The sequence below is a fragment of the Ziziphus jujuba genome, chromosome 3 (genome assembly GCF_031755915.1).
Source record: "Ziziphus jujuba cultivar Dongzao chromosome 3, ASM3175591v1".
Classification (NCBI taxonomy): domain Eukaryota; kingdom Viridiplantae; phylum Streptophyta; class Magnoliopsida; order Rosales; family Rhamnaceae; genus Ziziphus; species Ziziphus jujuba.
The window spans coordinates 3,638,010-3,656,109 of record NC_083381.1 but is presented as its reverse complement, the minus strand read 5'-3'; the positions used below and the strand labels follow the sequence as shown (position 1 = coordinate 3,656,109).

At 33.4% G+C, this 18,100-nt stretch overlaps 2 protein-coding genes across 2 annotated transcripts; both read left to right on the top strand.

The window, feature by feature from the left end:
- Positions 1 to 6,027: 6,027 nt before the first annotated feature.
- LOC132803265 (disease resistance protein RUN1-like) lies at positions 6,028 to 6,600 on the top strand. The gene has a single exon (XM_060815856.1). It carries the CDS (start codon positions 6,028 to 6,030, stop codon positions 6,598 to 6,600), a length of 573 nt encoding a protein of 190 aa, XP_060671839.1.
- A 5,212-nt stretch (positions 6,601 to 11,812) lies between these two features.
- On the top strand, positions 11,813 to 15,233 carry LOC107421906 (disease resistance protein RPV1-like). The gene is made up of 5 exons (XM_060815855.1): positions 11,813 to 12,688; positions 12,976 to 13,332; positions 13,595 to 13,808; positions 14,875 to 14,941; positions 15,161 to 15,233. The coding sequence occupies exons 1-5, from the start codon at positions 11,813 to 11,815 to the stop codon at positions 15,231 to 15,233; spliced, it is 1,587 nt and encodes a 528-aa protein (XP_060671838.1).
- The last annotated feature ends 2,867 nt before the right edge of the window (positions 15,234 to 18,100 follow it).

Genomic DNA, 18,100 nt, shown 5'->3' with positions numbered 1-18,100 from the left:
CTTGGACTTTCGGCAATGAACTGAGACGTCGGGCTCGCCCCGGACGATCGACGTCTCCAACCTGGACCTAGGGGAACGAAATTTAAAAACGTGAGATGTTAATCATCTCAGTGAGTGACCCTATCTACTGAACACCTTTAATATTAATAATATAACAAATAAAGGAATTTAATTAATCAATACCGAACAATTAAATAAATAAATAATAAACATTTGAAGGTAATACTTTCTCTCAAAACCCTCACTATTCACTCCGTTGGAAATGTTCCCCTTTTAAAACATTTTCACAAAACCCGATACTCGTATTTTCCGAAAACCAAGGGATCAAATAATTTAATAAACAACAAATAAATAAATACCCCAAATATAATTAAAATGTAATAAATTATAATAAATAATTTTTGTACTCTTTGGGGTTTGAAATTTCTATCCGAAAAATTTTGTACTTGACGCATCACACCATATACCAGTGATGCCCTCCGATACCCAGCATCCCGAGCACCGACTGGCGGGGAGATTAAAGAGAGAAACTTGCAAACGGCACTTCAGCGTCCCGACAGTACCGTTGCTGAAACCGTCATCCCGGCCAAGGACGGGGGCGGCTGATGCGCAATATATAAGACTTGCCTACCCTCGGTCCAATGGCAACTCACGGGAGACATAATACTTGTGCGCTAAACCACATATACACCAGAACACCAATACTGTATGAGTGCATTTAAAATAATTACTAAATTAATTATAACAGTGCCATTTTCCAAATTCACCGTGGGAAATATACCAATTTTCACATTTACCATCCCACATATTTTCCTTTAACAAACCCGGTACAAAAACATCGATAACAGTAAAACAGTAATTTTTCTCGTAACACAAGGTTCAATAAATAATATACCACGGGCATAATTATAAAATTCGAAACCACCAATTTAAACAAATACTTTTCTTAAAATATTCAAACCAATTATGCCTAAAAATAATATAAAATCCAGACACAGTTAATTACTGAAAATACTTGCTCATGTGTAATAAATACCATTTAATCACAATAAAATAATAATCGGGAATTTCTTAATGACCCCACATTTCCGTTTAGCACCAATGGGTAAATATATATAAAATAATATTTTTTTCCGATTATATTTGAAATACACCAAATGAGCATAAATTCCAAATATCAAATTAACACAACATAAATATTATTAATTGCCCAAAATAGTTTCCAAGGTGGGTCACTCACCTGGAGCACGGAATTAAACCATGATCCACCATAGGATCAATACCACGACTCACCCATGCTCCTAGAACACAATTCACACACAGTTAAATAAATTAATATTTTATTCGGGTAAATAATACCCGGTACCCGGGGGGCCAAACACAAACGTTATCCAAAATTGACAAATTATATGTCTATGGAAAGCTTGTGAGATGAGGATCACATTACCGACCTCCATTGGGCTCAATTCGACCGGCGGTGGCCGGAATTTGGTCGGAAAGTTTTGGCCGAATTTAAACTTGAGGGATCTCTCAAACGGTGGGGATTTTGGGCAATCTAACCCCAAAAATGGACTTAGAGGGATCGAAAATGGTGGAATAGAGGTATGGATCGAGCTAGGTTGGCCGGAAACGGCAAGAATCGCCGAAAAAACTTAACCCGCCGCCGCCGCCGACTTCATCGGCCCAATCTGGACGCGTCCGGCGGCGACTGGCCGGGAAAATTGGAGGTTGGGGTCGTGGGGGACTGGGCTTCACCGGTGGCCAGCGCGTGTGGCCGTCCGGCCACTGAAATCCGGCCAAACGGTCGATCAAAGAGAGAGGGGGAGAGAGTCAAAGGAGAGAGAGAGAGAGAGAGAGAGAGAATTCCTTACTGGTTTTTTGACGGGCTCGGGGAAGAAGGAGAAAGGAAGGAAAGGAGAAGAAAAGAGGAGAAAGGTGTTTTCCCACGTGGGGAAAAGAAAAAAAAAAGGAAAAAAAAAGAAAAGAAAAAGAAATAAAAGAAATAAATTAAAAATTAATTAAATAATATTAAAAATAATATTATTATATAAAACAACAATAATAAAACAATATGGTATTAAGCATGGTTGACATGTGGCATCTCAACATGGTGACACATGGTCACATTTATTAAATCACACGTGGCATATCGTTACACGTTTAAAAATAATATTAAAATAATACAGTATTTGAAAAACTCTACAGGTCCATAACTTTCAAACCACATGTTCAAATCGGATGTGCCGCTAGTCTACGGACTCGTATCGACTAGCACTTCACAACCATGCATGAGTCAAAGCTCAACTTTGCATGAATAAAAAGTCAACTCTGGCACCCCTTGGGCAGTTTGAACCTCAACTTGTTTTGCTCATAACTATCAAACCGTAGCTCCGTTTTCAAAGTGCTACTAGTCTACGAACTCATGCCAATGTGTACTTCGCAACGGTACCTCAGACAACCTAGAATTCCAACTGGAACAAAAAGTCAACTTTTGACCATTTGGTCAACGGTCAAAGTCAACGGTCAACGGTCAACCTCCGTTAAAGTTGGAAAACTTCCGTTGTACTTTGGGACGGGGTATTACAGTAGTAATGTGGGAGGAATAAGGTGGTGTTTATAGAAGTGTATTTTCAGTGCAGGAAATTTATGGTAAGTCCAACCCTTAAGGGAGGTTCTGCCGAATTTTCCATTGGAAGGTCTGGTAAGGTTTTCCTAGGATCAGGGCTTGTCTAGGGTTCCGGTGAGGAATCTTGGACGGGTCCTGACATGTATGTATACACATGTATTGTGAACATATGGTGCATATATGTATGTATATATATATATATATTTATATATATTGTTAATGGGCATATACATATATATATATATATATGGAGATATGTGATGTTATATAAAAATACATAATTATATATATGTGGATATATGTGTGTGTGTGTGTGTGTGTGTGTGTGTGAATATATATATCTATATATATATATATATATGTCTATGTACTTGTGTGCATAAAGACATTTATACATATGTATTTTATATCATTCAAAATTTTGACGTATATCATATATGTTTTAAATTTTAAGAGATATTGTTATTTGATTTTAATATGTTATTTTTATGTGATTTAAATATATCCGTTATATAGAATTTATTATATCATATGTGTTTAATACTTAGGAAACTGCTATTTAAATTTATGATGCTAAGTTATGTTGATTTAGTATATATGTTGCCTCATATTTATATTTTGGATTGTTAAATTAAGTATATTTTGTGTTAATTAAATATTTGAAAAATGACTTTTATGTGTTGGATATTTAACTAAGTTATTATTTATATTGAAGATGCCAAATTGTGTTAAATTGAATTATTGTGGAAGAGACTAATTTTATGAAATTATGATTTAAATTTTATTAAGTTTTGATTTAAATGTTGAAATTTTGATGCGTAAATAATGAATTTATGTGATTTTAATATTGTATGAATTTCTATGTATCCTTTTATTATTGTTTTGGTATATTTGATAAAAGCATATGAATTGGATTATATTTTATCTAAATTTAATGTTTTATAATATTATGAAATTTATAGTTTTCTTTAGATGCACCCATACACGTACTAGTGTTCTATGCTATATATGTGATTATGATAAGTGCGCAAGTTATAATGTCTCCCGTGAGTTGCCATTGGACCGAGGGCAGAAAAGTTTGATATTGGCCATAAGCCGCCCCCCTCTATGGCCGGGATGACTATTTAAGCAGCGGCGCTGTCGGGATGTCGAAGCGACCGTATGCAAGTTTCTCTCTTTAACCTCCTGTCAGTCGGTGCTCAGGACGCTGGATACCTTCGTGTACCACTGGTATATAGTATGGTGCATCAAGTATTTTTTATATGTTCGTACATATATTTGTATGTTATATTATTTGATATTATACTGTTTATACCGCATCATACGGAGGCGGCGAACCAATGTGATCCATATAGAGCTAGCCTCATAACCATGTTGCCTACGAGTCTAGGGGATCGGACGGCCAATATACGCAACCATCCTGGTTTGTATTGGTAGCAAAGTGCCGGCGACAGCTGGAATCATGGATCACGTAGCATGTCAGAAGGTATCATACGTATCTCCATTACGAGCGCGCATATTTGATTTTATGCTATGGATTTTAAGATATGATTTTATGTATTTATGTTATGTTATCTATTTGTGATTTAATTTCTTACTAATATTCTTAATCGATGTTATTATATTCTTATTACTATTAATTGTATTTAACTATATATTTAATCTATTCTCACTGTTATCATGATTGTTATTATTATTTATAATGATTATTTTTATTGTAGTTCCAATTTCTATTATTATCATTATTACAATTATAGTTATTATTATTGTTATTATCAGTGGTATTTATTAACAAAACTATTATTAAGTATTATCGCGGTTGCTATTCTCAGTTATTGAGATTTTAGTAAATAATATTGATTATTATTTTTTTTTAATTTTTTTTATTAACACTATTATGAGATCTTTAATATCAATTTCGTTATTGTTTTTATTATTATTACTATCATATGGTATCTTCGGATAAGTATCACAGCCTACGGGCAAGAAAGATAGCCATCGGACAAGTATAATAGTCCTCGGACAAGTGGTAGCATTTGGGTAGGTGATATAGCCCTTAGGCAAGTTACATTAATACATGTATGGGAATACGATAGCCCTCAGGCAAGTTATATTAATACCATTATCATTAAAACGTTGTTATTGTTTTTTATTTTATTGTTAACGTGACGTTGTTTTACCTTTCTTTCTATGTTACGCATTGGCACATTTGTAAAACGATATTTGAAGTGTAATTGACATGTGCAGCACTAAGTGGGTGGTGTGGGCGGACGAGAATCTATGATGGAATATTTTAATTGGTTATTTACTAAATTAATTCCATTATATGCCTTTTATTTAATCTGTTTTCGAAGTGCTGCTATTTGTGGAATTAAATTGTAATAATGTGGGAGGAGTAAGGGGATGTACATAGAAGTGTGTTTTCAGTACAGGAAATTTGTGGTAAGTCCAACCCTTAGAGGAGGTTCTGCCGGATTTTCCATTAGAAGGTCTAGTAGGGTTTCTCTGAGATCAGGGCTTGTCTAGGTTCCGGTGAGGAATTTTAGACGGGTCCTGACAGTTGGTATCAGAGCTCTAGGTTCTAGTATTCCTAAGGGACTGTGCATTGTTGTTCGTCCCATCGGTGTCTATTCCCTTGTTTTAACCATCTTGGAGCGTTATTTCTCGTGTCTCGAAACAAATTCATTGTCTGAATTTAAGCAACTATACTCTTTGAAGGTGTCAATTGGAATCGTCTATCCTTAGGGGGAATCCGTATGCCCTAATCAAATGGTTAAATGGCTATCTCTTCCTTACCGAAGATCAGGTGAGGGAAGCAAACCTGATTAAGTTGGATCGTTTGGGCTCTTAAGTAATCCTAGTTGCGAATTGGGTAGCCGCGGATCTTATATTTGTGGATGGCTACCATGAGGAAGTAACGTTTAGGCTGTTTGACCTACTTGAAGTGTTGCTTCATGGAGGAGTTAGGAGGTCCTTACCGAGGTTAATTTTTACCCTCGTGGCCAGGGAGCTATCGAAGAGTGGTTGTTAAGGGTATCTAGCCCATGTGGTTGATGTTCAAGTGAATGGTGAGTGTTGGAAGACGTGCTCATAGTGGAAATCGTTTGAAGATGTTTCCAAAGAAGTTACCTAAGTTACGACCGCAAAAAGAGATCGTTTTCGCCATCAAGCTGGCTTTGGACATCAACCTAATTCTTTACCACCATATTGTATGGCTCTATCAAAGTTAAGGGAGTTAAAGGATCAACTGCAAAAATTGGTTTGGTTAAGAAGTAAATTAATTTATCTACCATAGTTGTACTAATTAATCTCTATCAAGTCCAGCACAAGATCGATCTCTAGCAATATATATGGCCACTCAGAACCTTTGCTTCTGACAAGGGACAAAAGAGCAAAGGAAAATGGAAAGGCCCTATTCCTCTCCCTCTTCTTCTTCCTCATCTAATTCTAAACCTCCTCCAAAAAAGTATGATGTGTTCTTGAGTTTCCGTGGTGAAGACACTCGCAACAGCTTCACATCGTTTCTCCTCCATGCGTTGAAGGAAAAAGGAATTCATGATACCTTCATAGACGATGAGCTCAAAAGTGGTAAAGATATTTCCGCAGAACTTCTTAAAACAATAGAAGAGTCTAGTTGTTCAATTATCGTTCTCTCAACAAACTATGCTAATTCAACATGGTGCTTGAAAGAATTTGTCAAGATTCTTGATTGCAGGAACACCATGGAGCATATTGTTTTACCAATTTTTTTCCCTGTGGAACCAACTCATGTGCAAAACAAGACTGGAACATTTGAGGAAGCATTTAATGAACTCAAAGAAATGAAGGAAATGGAGAAAGCAATATTGACAGAAAATGAAAGACAAAACATCGAGAAAGAGCTGAAAAGATGGGAAGATTCGCTGACACAAGTTGGCGGAATTTCTGGATTCCCTTTGACTGAAAGGGAAAGAATCTCTTTTTCTTTTTCTTAAATTTTTCATAAAAGTAAGTCTTCCTTTTTTTTCAATTGTATTTTTTGTATCAATCTTATAGATTTCGATTTACTTTAATTTTTACGCAGATAATTGTGAATCTCTTAACTAAATTTTGTTTCTGGCTATTAGGAATGCAGTTAGTAGTTTTATGTAATGATAACGTGTCATTATAGTTAGGATGCAGTTGTTCTGTTTTGACAAATGCATTGTTTGTTAGTCCAGGTCAGCAACTCAAGTGAGTTAGTCAAACTCTTACCACTTGTATAAATACTTGTTTACGTGTAATAGAAGCTGTACTGAGTATTCATTTTTCTCAAAAAATATATAGAACTTTCCAGAAACTTTTCGTCTTTTTCTCTCTTCTCTATCTCTCAAGTTCATACATATTTCTTCATTTTCCTTCATTTTCTTTGTCCAAACACAACTTTATCACTGGCTAGCTTTAACTAAAACTAAAAAAATGCATAAATGTTAGATCTGGTTGTATTAATATATATATATATATATAGATTTTTTTTTTTCCTTTCTAGATCTTGATGGCTTTTAAGTGAAAGTTAAAAGAATAATATTAAAATAGTCACATTCTTGATTGTTGCCTATTATTTTTATTTCGTTTTTTTTTTTTTTGAGTAAAATTTAAATGGATATATCTGGATAAATTTACCTTACCTCGTGTTTTGTATGCAGCTGCCTTTCACTTGGAATAATGAAAAAAATGTATATTATTATGTGATCTGGACGTAAAATGGAGATAAATTTGTATATGTCCCTTTAGTATTTTTCAAATGGCGCATAGTCTTAGAAAAAAAAAATAATAAATAAATAAATCGTTACCATGTCAATATACGTATTAATAAAAACCACAATTTAATAAGTGTCGAAATGAGAATCATAGGACTAGTCATATTATTTAGGATAAGATCTCGGAATTCTAAATTTGGGATCTTTGGGGTGCCTGTTGTAACATTTTTTTTTTTCTTAACTCTTTCTCAGTATACAAATGAAAAATGGCTAAAAGCATGTCAGATCCAATATTTAAAATATAACTTTTGAGAAAAAAAAAAAAAAAAGAAGATAAAACTTTAAAAATATAGATTGCTCTTGAAATTACTTCAGTCGTTTTATCTATATGAAAATATTATAAAATCAGTTATTAATTGTTTAAAGGGCTAAGATTAAAAATGCGATAGCAACCTTTATGAGTGTGGTGAACTAACTCATATATTCTCTAATCCAGAATCATATACTAAGGGTCTATTTCGCCACTTGTTTTTGAAACAAAAGATTACTTGTTTGGTCATTAGTTTTTAAAAATAGTTTTAAAAAACAAATGAAAGATAAAAACTAAATCTGGAAAACAATAAAATGATATTTTCATCTGTTTTGAAAATAATAAAATACATATTATTTTAATTTGTTTTCTTCATTGTTTTTCTTTAGTATGCATTTTTCTATCTTATAGAAAGAAAGTTGTAGAGAGAAAATATTATTTCAATTCTTTGGAATATCTTAAAAAAAGAAAATTGTAGAGAGAGAAAAATAGAATATTATGCCTTGATAAATGTATCCAATTAAATTTTCTTATTCTCTTATTTTATCTTCCTTTTTTTTTCTTTTTTTTTTTAATACAACAACTTAAAAAAATAGCTATTTCTCTCTCTTTTTTTTTTTAATCCTTTATAAATTACATCAATTATTTTTTTATTATTATTTTTTATTTTCCTTTCCTTCATTATATACCTATTAGTTTTTTATTTTTTTATCTTACTTCTTTTATTAGTTTTTTTGGGGGAAATATTTCTTATATCAATTATTTATTTTGCTATTTCGTTCTTTTTCCTTATTTTCCATTTTTTCTTTATCAAGTATTCTCTCTCTTTTTTCTTTTTTGATCTTTCCCCTAATTTTCTATTTTTCCCTTATTCCATTATTATTTTTTCTTATTTTCCATTTACATCAGATTTTTTATTTTTTAATTTTTCAATTTTTACTTTTTCTTTTTCATTGTTTTTCTGTTTTTCTATAAGTTATTCTTTTTTTTTTTTCCTTTATCTCCATTTTTTATTTCCCCTTATCTGCCATTGTATTTATGTAACAGCCCAGCCCAGACCACCCGCATACAGATATTGTCCTCTTTGGGCCTGAGGAACCCTCTTACAACCTAGCCCTCAAAGGTTTAAAATGTGTCTGCAAGGGAAAGGTATCCATACGCTTATAAGCCATGTTTTGTTTCCTTTTCCAATCGATGTGGGATCTCCCCCCTTGGGGCCCAGCGTCCTCATTGGCACACCGATCCAGGTACTGGCTCTGATACCATCTGTAACAGTCCAGCCCAGACCACCCGCATGCAGATATTGTCTTCTTTGGGTCTGGAGAATGCTCTTACAACCCAGCCCTCAAGGGTTTAAAACGTGTCTGCAAGGGAAAGGTATCCACACTCTTATAAGCCATGCTTTGTTCCCCTTTTCAACCGATATGGGATCTCACAATTTATTTTTTTCCTTTTTATTGTTTATTTTTGTTTTTATCTTTCCTCTGCAACAGTATCAAGAAGGTCTAAACGTATGGCTTGACTATATTGGTAACATATAAAAGTTAGCAGTTCTATTATTATGTTAATATAAGATTTTATGGATGTTTATAGTTGGAAATATTATATTAGACTCGTAGAATTTAATTTTTTAATTAATGCAAAATCCCAAGTCCTAATAGTTATTTTATTTATGTATACACATGAATTTATTTGCTTGAAACTCACATTAAAGAATTAATAACATATATTGTACAATATCAATAAGGTTTAAAAATTAATTAATGAAAAGATAATTGACTGATAATGTGGAACAACTGTTAGTCATACAAGGAGTGGAAAGACGTAGCTCTAAAAGGCCAACTATAAATCAATGAAAAATTAAACACAATGTGAATGAATTAATAATAATGAACCAAACTAATACTATGAATGCTGCAAAGGAAATGTGACAAAACTATATACGGGTATATGTACTATCATTTGAGGATATACAATATACTATTATTATTATTGATTAATATATTATTTATTCATTTAAGCACACCCTAAAGCAACTTCATTTTGAAAGAAAGGATGTGAGCATTACAAGCTATTATAAATTATATTAAACAAGTTGACTACCACTAGAGTGTTTTGTCATGCATCTATTAATGACCCACCTAACACGAATGATGAGATGGAATTGGAGGCTAAAAGTGCACATGCTAATGCTAATCATAATGATCCTTTTTATATTATTGATAAATCAGCAAGCCATTTGAAGAAATGCACTACATATTTACCAATTCTATCTCATCAACAAAATATTGATGAAATACATACAATCAACAAAAAAATTAGGAAAAAATTTCATATAAACCTTTTCAGATTTGCATTAATTTCAATTTAATCCCTAAGGTTTTAAAAATGTCATTATCTCCTCTTAATTTTCAAACAGTCTTCATTTTTATTTCCTGTTATTTCATTCACACATCTCAAAATAATTTCATCTACATCCCCCATAATAGTCCCAGTTGCAATTTCCAAAATCTGAGAGGCTAAATTGAAATTAATGCAAACTTGTGAGTTTAGATGAAATATTCCAAAAAAAATATATAGCTATAAATATTATATATAATGTTAATCAATTAATAATAACAATAAAAAGTTCAACAGAAAATAAATATTATATTATATTTTGATATATATAATTCTTTAATATGTAAATGCATATATATAAATACGATAGCTATATATATTATATATAAGGATCCTTGTATGTAAAAAAAAAAAAGGTTCATTTTATGTTAAAAAAAAGTAGAAAAAAATGAAAACTTAAAAAAAAAAAATTTAAAAATTGTTTAATCAAACATATTTTCTGTTTTTTAGTTTTGAAAATTGTTTTTAAGTATTAATGGTCAAAAACTCATTGTTCTCATCAAACAGTAGAAAATAGTTTTCTATTCTCTATATTGAAAACAATGTTTCGAAAACAGAAAATATGGCCAAACAAATCCTAAAATTCTCTTGTTCATCTTTTTAGCACATGTACGCGCTTATTAATGCTCATAGTTGGTTACTAGACTTTTGACTTTAGTCCAGGATCGTGCAAGTCTTACTGTGTATATATATATTTATATATATTTTAGTCTTACTGTATATATACACAAATATTTTATGAGTCAAATTATATCATGTTGACAGTATAAATTTAACATTATAACCTTCTTTATAAATTTTAGGAATATTGTTTCAAATATTAAGATTTTTAAAAAATACATTAATGATCTATTTTAGATCATGTGAATATTAAAATCCAATCTACACAAAGTGAAACCATATATAACTCTGTATAAGCTAGTAATATATTTTGAATTCTCAACACAGAAGCGATCCAAGAGTTTATATATATATATATATACATATATAAAATAATAATAGTACAGTGTTAATATTAAGGTGACCTAATGTGAACGTGATCGATATATTGTACTGCATAATAGTCTATGATGGATATGGTATACACTAATATACAATACTAATGTTATCTTTTAAAATTTTTTGTATAAAGAATATTAAATACTTTTGATATTACATTCTATTTTTCTTTGAATTATGAAGGATAATGAAGCAAAATTTATCGATAAGTTAGTATTAAAAGTATCAGAAGAATATGTTATTTTGCCAAACATTTTTGAGGGTCTATTTAGAATGCTTTTACGCATGGAGAAGATGATTTCGTATGTTTATAAGCCAATATTTCATTTTAAAATCTCAACCATCCAAACGATTCAAGAGTTGATTAAAAAAAAGATATAGCAATTTTAACATTTAGGTGACCTAATGTGTGCCTAATCGATGATTGTCTTCAGAAGTTATAGCACTTTTAACATTAATTCAATGTTTATATTGTGGACAAAACATTCTACATAATTGTCTATAACTGATATGATACACACTAAAATACAAAATTGTCAAATGTTTATTGTTACGTAGTTAATGCTAACTTACCATCGTTGTATTTTTATGAAGGGATAACCAAGCAGAATTTATCGTTGACTTTGTTTTAAAGGTATCAAATGAATATGTTGGTTCTCCAAACGTAATTTCTATGGGCCAATTTGGAATGCATTCACGCATGGACAAGCTGAAATCATATGTTTATAAATCAAAGAGTGGTGCCAAGTTTATTGGAATATGTGCGATGGGTGGTATAGGCAAAACGCAATTGCCAAAACTTTTTATGAATTGCAGTCTTCTCAAGTTGAAAGTATTAGCTTTCTTGAAAACGTTAAAGGCAATGATCTAAAGTCCCTTAAAGAACAGCTTCTTTCAGATACTTTGATGGGAGAATGCAAAACTAACTGTGGAACTATAAGAAATAGATTATGTCGTAAAAAGGTTCCTAACGTTATTGATGATGTAGATCATCTGGACCAGCGAGAAACTCTGGCTGAGGAACCCTATTGGTTTGGTTCAAGGAGTAGAATCATCATCACAACTAGGGATAGACATTTGCTAATTGCTCATGGAGTAAAAGAAATATACAATATGGAGCCATTAGATGATGATGAAGGTTTGCAACTCTTTACTTGGAAGGCTGGCTTCGAAAAGGTTCATCTTCTTCCAGATGAATATAAAAGGTTGTCTCAACGTGTGGTACAATATGCCAATGGCCTTCCATTAGCTCTTAAAGTGTTGGGTTCCTCTTTATGTGGAAAAGATGTAGAGGAATGGAATGATAAGTTGGAAAGACTCAAAAATAACCCCAACAAGGAGATTATGGGAGTACTTCAAATAAGTTTTGATGGACTGGAGGACAAAGACAAGAATATATTCCTACTCATTGTTTGCTTTTTCAAGGGAAATGGTCACAAAGACTATGTTACAAGTATACTGAAGAAGTGCGATTTCAATCCAATAATAGGTATAGGAAATCTTAGTGATAAATCTCTCTTGAGCATTAAACATAATGAAATCTGGGTGCATGATTTATTGCAAGAGATGGGTTGGAAGATTTTGGGGGAGAAATCGCTTACAGTGGATCTTGGAAGACAAATTAAGTTGTGGAATGTTAGAAATATTTTCTTATTCTTTCAGTAGGAGCTTTTAGTGAGATTTTGTTTAAGTAATTAGATATATGATTTACGTTGGACCTCCAAATAATTCTCCCCTGGCTTAGAAAAAGGAGATGCTATGATTGCGTGGCAAGTGCTGTATATGAGTGGCATCTTAATAAATAACTGAGGAAAAAAAAAAAAAAAAATCTTGTTGAGAAAGTTGCAGCCCTTGCATTTCTTATGACATTATGTCTCCTATTTTAACCTTGTTTTGTCTATCTGACTTTACCTATATATCAGGCAATAGAAGAAATTGAAGCCATTGTTTGCTTTGATCTATCTGAAAAATGTCCAACAAAAGAGACATTTTTGAATTTTCTTGATGTGCTCTCGCAGATGAAGAAACTAAAACTGCTCAAATTAGACAGCTATAGTCCGTCTGGCTTGCCAAGTGTCTTGCCAATTCTTCAATATCTTTCCAATGATTCAGATAATCCGTCTGGCTTGCTGATTCTTCAATATCTTCCCAATGAGTTACTCATTCTTCAATGGATATGGTGTCCCTTCCATTATTTTCCATCAAGTTTCCAGCCGACTCAACTCGTTGAAGTTGACTTGTCCTATAGTAGGATCTGTCGACTTTGGGGTAATGTCGAGGTACGTCTCAATATATAAGTATATTCATTGTGTTTTGTTCTCACCAGACTTAATTTCTGAATTTTATTCCATATCATCTCAACATAGAATTAAAATGACAATTCATATAACACTTGCCAATTCACTATTCTCCTTTCGTAATATAGAACTTGCCATGTATATGTAATATATGTTTATGAGTTTCAGATATGCATGTTAATATATTTTATTCTGTTTTATTTTATTTATTTATTTATTATTATTATTTTTTGTCTAATAGCAGTTACCCAAATTGAGATCTGTCCGACTATTTCGCTGCACCAAGCTTACCAAGATATTCAACGACTTCAGACTGGTTTCTAATCTAGAGGTGTTAGATGTTGGTGATTGTGTGAAGTTGTCAAAGATCGACCCATCCATTAAATTTCTTCGGAAGCTTACTCGATTGGATCTTTCTGGTTGCCGTAGTCTGGATGATTTGCCACCCAGCTTAAGTGGTATGGAATCTCTTAAAATTCTTTTTCTTCAACGTTGTAATAAACTTTGGAATTTACCAAGCGACATAGGGTTTTAAAAGAGTTTGGAAGAGCTAGATATCCGATGTACTGCAATAACAGAACTGCCAATTGGTCTTTTGGAAAAACTTAGAAAACTATTTTTTGACTGTAGACTTCGTTTCCACTTACGGCGTCATCCACGACATTTCAAGGTAGTGGCTTCTAAGAGACTTTCATAGCGTTGTATTCCATATTCAATGTGTCCCCATGTCAGTCTTGCCGCTAAACTTGCGGAGTTGATGTGGCCTTAGCCCTGTGTATCGGACTCCCATTTTTTTTAGGAATTTTATTTTATTTTATTTTATTTTTAACTCTTTTGTCTTTGATAGTTACAGATTGTTGACCCAGATACATTTAAAAGATCGAATATTATACTTCCTGGAAGTAAAATTCCAGATTGGTTCATCCATCATAATATAGGGTCATCAATAAGTCTAAAAGTACTTGATCCAAATTGGTGTGACAGTAAGTGGATGGGTTTTGCTTTGTGTGTATGGCCCAGATATACTTATCCACATATTGAGTGCATCGTGAAACTTAACGAGCAAAACTGGGGACATGGAGGATTGGGAATACCAGATCTCAATATTAAAGTATTGTTTTGCTTTGGAAAGTAATTGTTCCTTCCAGCCTTGGAGATTCTGAAATCACTTCTTATTCAAGCAAAATGGATTTTATAGATATATGGAAACAATTTTATTTTTGAATATCTTGTGTACTCCAGAGTAAAATAAATTGTACAATTAAGAAAGAAAAACCAGTTCTTTAAAAAATAATAATAATAATAATAAAATATATAAAATAAAAAGAAAGAACGAAAAACAAATTAAAGTAATCACAAAGCGTAATTGTTCGGCACTTAATTTTAAAACTATCTTCAGTTAAGGAAAATATAATCGCAGGAAAACGCAAGCAGCGAGTAAGATGCTAATAAACCAGAGGTTATGTGCACATTATGCATAATCTTGCAGATTTCATCACATTATGCATATTGCTTTTGGGTCAGGAATTAATCAGCAATGCAGAGCACTTCAAGCAGATGTGGACATCACTAAAGTTGAAATTCATCAAAGGTAAGCTTTCATCTCTAAGAGAAAAAGAAAAGTTTAAATATAATCTAATAAGTAAACAAAAAAACAAACGAATCAAAATAAGTGCTTCACAACTTAAATATATAATCACTGATGGTTTAATAAGTCAATATTATAGAAAAAAACATTATCTTTTTTTAAACTTGTTGACAGAATCATCGTCTTTAGAGACTTTAATATGCTTCTAACATAGTTTTCAAGATTTGCTCTTACACCTGAAGCATACATCCATTCCAGTTCTAACATAGTTTTCAAGATTTCCTCTTACACATGAAGCATACATCCATTCTAGTTAGGTTAAATGATGTCAATGAAAAGGGCTCAATTGTTTCATAATAGAGTCTTTAATTAGAGTAAAGAAACTCCACATGCTTTCATTTCACTCAAATTTTTATCTGTACTACTTATCAATGCTGGATCAGACCTTTTGGTAATTATCAATGATGATAATAGACTACATTTTATACATATACAGCCTCTCATTAGCACTGATTACCTTCCAAGATGACAGTCAACGAACATAATTAAGCATAGATTGCATGGGTGCTTGTCCTTTCTGAGAGATGCCCTGCCTCAATTGGCTGCCAATTTTCGTTATAGAAGCCCATATTTACTGTTTTCTGGTTTCAAAAAGGTCTGCAGAGTAGCCCGCCAGCACCGGCAAAAGACGTCAGCAGCAACACAGTTACCACTTAGAAAGAGAGCTTCATGACTTTCACAAAAGGACTCAACAACATATAATGTGCAAGGGAAAGAAATACAGACTATATATTCTTTGATGAGCAAATCAACAGAACGTAAACAGATTCAATTTAAGTATTGCTAGTAACGTCCAAAACAAATTCATGAACATCTTTTTTAGTACAATATGTGTAACACCCAGTCCCGAACCATGTTGGAATTTTCGCACGTTGACCGAGGTTGACCATTGACCGTTGACCGAAAGGGGTCAAAAGTTGACTTTTTGACCCGGTTGGAATTCTAGGTTGACTGAGGTACTGTTACGAAGTACACATTGGCACGAGTTCGTAGACTGGTAGCACGTTGAAATCGGAGCTACGGTTTGAAAGTTATGAGCAAAACAAGTTGAGGTCCAAACTGTCCAAAGGGTACCGGAGTTGACTTTTTATTCATGCAAGGTTGAGCTTTGACTCATGCATGGTTGTGAAGTGCTCATCGATACGAGTCCGTAGACTAGTGGCACGTCCGATTTGGACATGTGGTTTGAAAGTTATGGACCTGTAGAGTTTTTCAAATATTATATTATTTTAATATTATTTTTTTTAAACGTGTAACGATGTGCCACGTGTGACTTAATGAAGGTGACTATGTGTCACCATGGTGAAATGCCACATGTCAACCATGTGTAATATCAAATTATTTTTATTATTATTTTAAATAATAATATTTTTATTTTTTTATTTAATTATATTTCTTTTTATTTTCCTTTTTCTTTTTCTTTTTCTTTTCCTTTTTCTTTTCTTTTTCTTTTTCTTTTTCTTTTTTCCCCACATGGGAAAACACCCCCTTTCTTTTCCCTTCCCTTCTTCTTCCCCGAGCCCGACCAAGACAGAGACAAAACGCACAGTTTTTTTTTTCTCCCTCCCGTTGTCTCTCTCTCTCCCGTGTTTTTAAATTCCGGCCACCCATAGTCCTCACGCGCCGGACAGTGACGAGCGGAGGGAGGAGGCGAGCTCAGCCGCCAATTTTCACGGTCACCGGCCGCCGGACGCGCGCCGATCGGGCCGGAGAAGCCGTCGGCCGGCAAAATTTCTCTCTCCTCTTTTCTTGTGTTTTCCGGCTAGCCCAATCCGAATTAAACCTCCTTTCCCCCTATTTTGGGTCCCCTGAGTTCAAAAATGGCCTCCAATCTCAAAAATTCGAAGCGGTTTGCGAGATATGAGGAATTGAAAATCGACCGAAGCTTTCCGACCAAATTCCGGCCACCTCCGGTGGAATTGGGGTCGATGGAGACCGGATTGGTAATCCTCGTCGCTCAAGCTTCGATTCGGTATATTATTCGCCTAGTTTGGTTAATGTTTGTGTTTGACCCCCCGGATACCGGGTATTATTTACCCGATTAAAATATTAATTTATTTGACTGTCTGTGAATTTTGTTCTAGGAGCACCGGTGAGTCGTGGAATTGATCTCATGGTGGATCATGGTTTAATTGCGTGCTCCAGGTGAGTGACCCACCTTCAAAAATTATTTTGGGCAATTAATTATGTTTAATTGGTATTTAAATTGGTATTTAAATTATGCTCATGTGGTGTGATTTAATTATGGTTTTATTGTGGTTTAATTTATTTATTATGCATGAGCAAAGTATATTTCGGTATTAATTGTACGTGGTTTTAAGTAATATTTTTCGGGCATAATTGGGTTAAATATTTTACGAAAATATTTGTTTAAATTTTATAAATTATGCCCGCGGTATTTTTATGGTTGCATCTCATACTTCGAGAAAATTGTGGTTTGTTGGTTATCAATATTTTATACCGGTTTATTAAATAAAAATATGTGGGATGGTAAATGTGAGAATTTAATGTATTTCCCACGGTAATTTTGGAAAACGGTACGGTTGGTTAATAATGTTTATTTTTAGACGCACTCATACAGTATTGGTGTTCTGGTGTATGGTGTATGGTGTATGGACACGTGGTAGCGCGCAGGTATTATGTGGTTTAGCGCGCGGTTATTACTTCACCCGTGAGTTGCCATTGGACCGTGGGTAGGTAAGTTTTTTGTTGCGCACAGCCGCCCCCCTCCTTGGCCGGGTGATGGTTTCAGCAGCGGTACTGTCGGGATGCCGAAGTGCCGTTGCAGGTTTCTCTCTTTAACCCCCCGCTAGTCGGTGCTCGGGACGCTGGGTATCGGAGGGCATCACCGGTATATGGTGTGGTGCGTCGGTGTAAATTGCAAATAATGTTTTAAACCCCAAAGGTGCTCAAAATTATTTACTATAATTTATTACATTTTAATTATATATTGGGGTATGTATTTATTTAATTATTGTTTATCGAATGGTTTAATCCCTTGGTTTTCAGGAGGTATGTACACTGGGTTTTGCGAAAAGGTTTTAAAAAGGGAACACTTCAAACGGAGCGATTGGTAAGAGTTTTAAGGGAAATTATTATTTT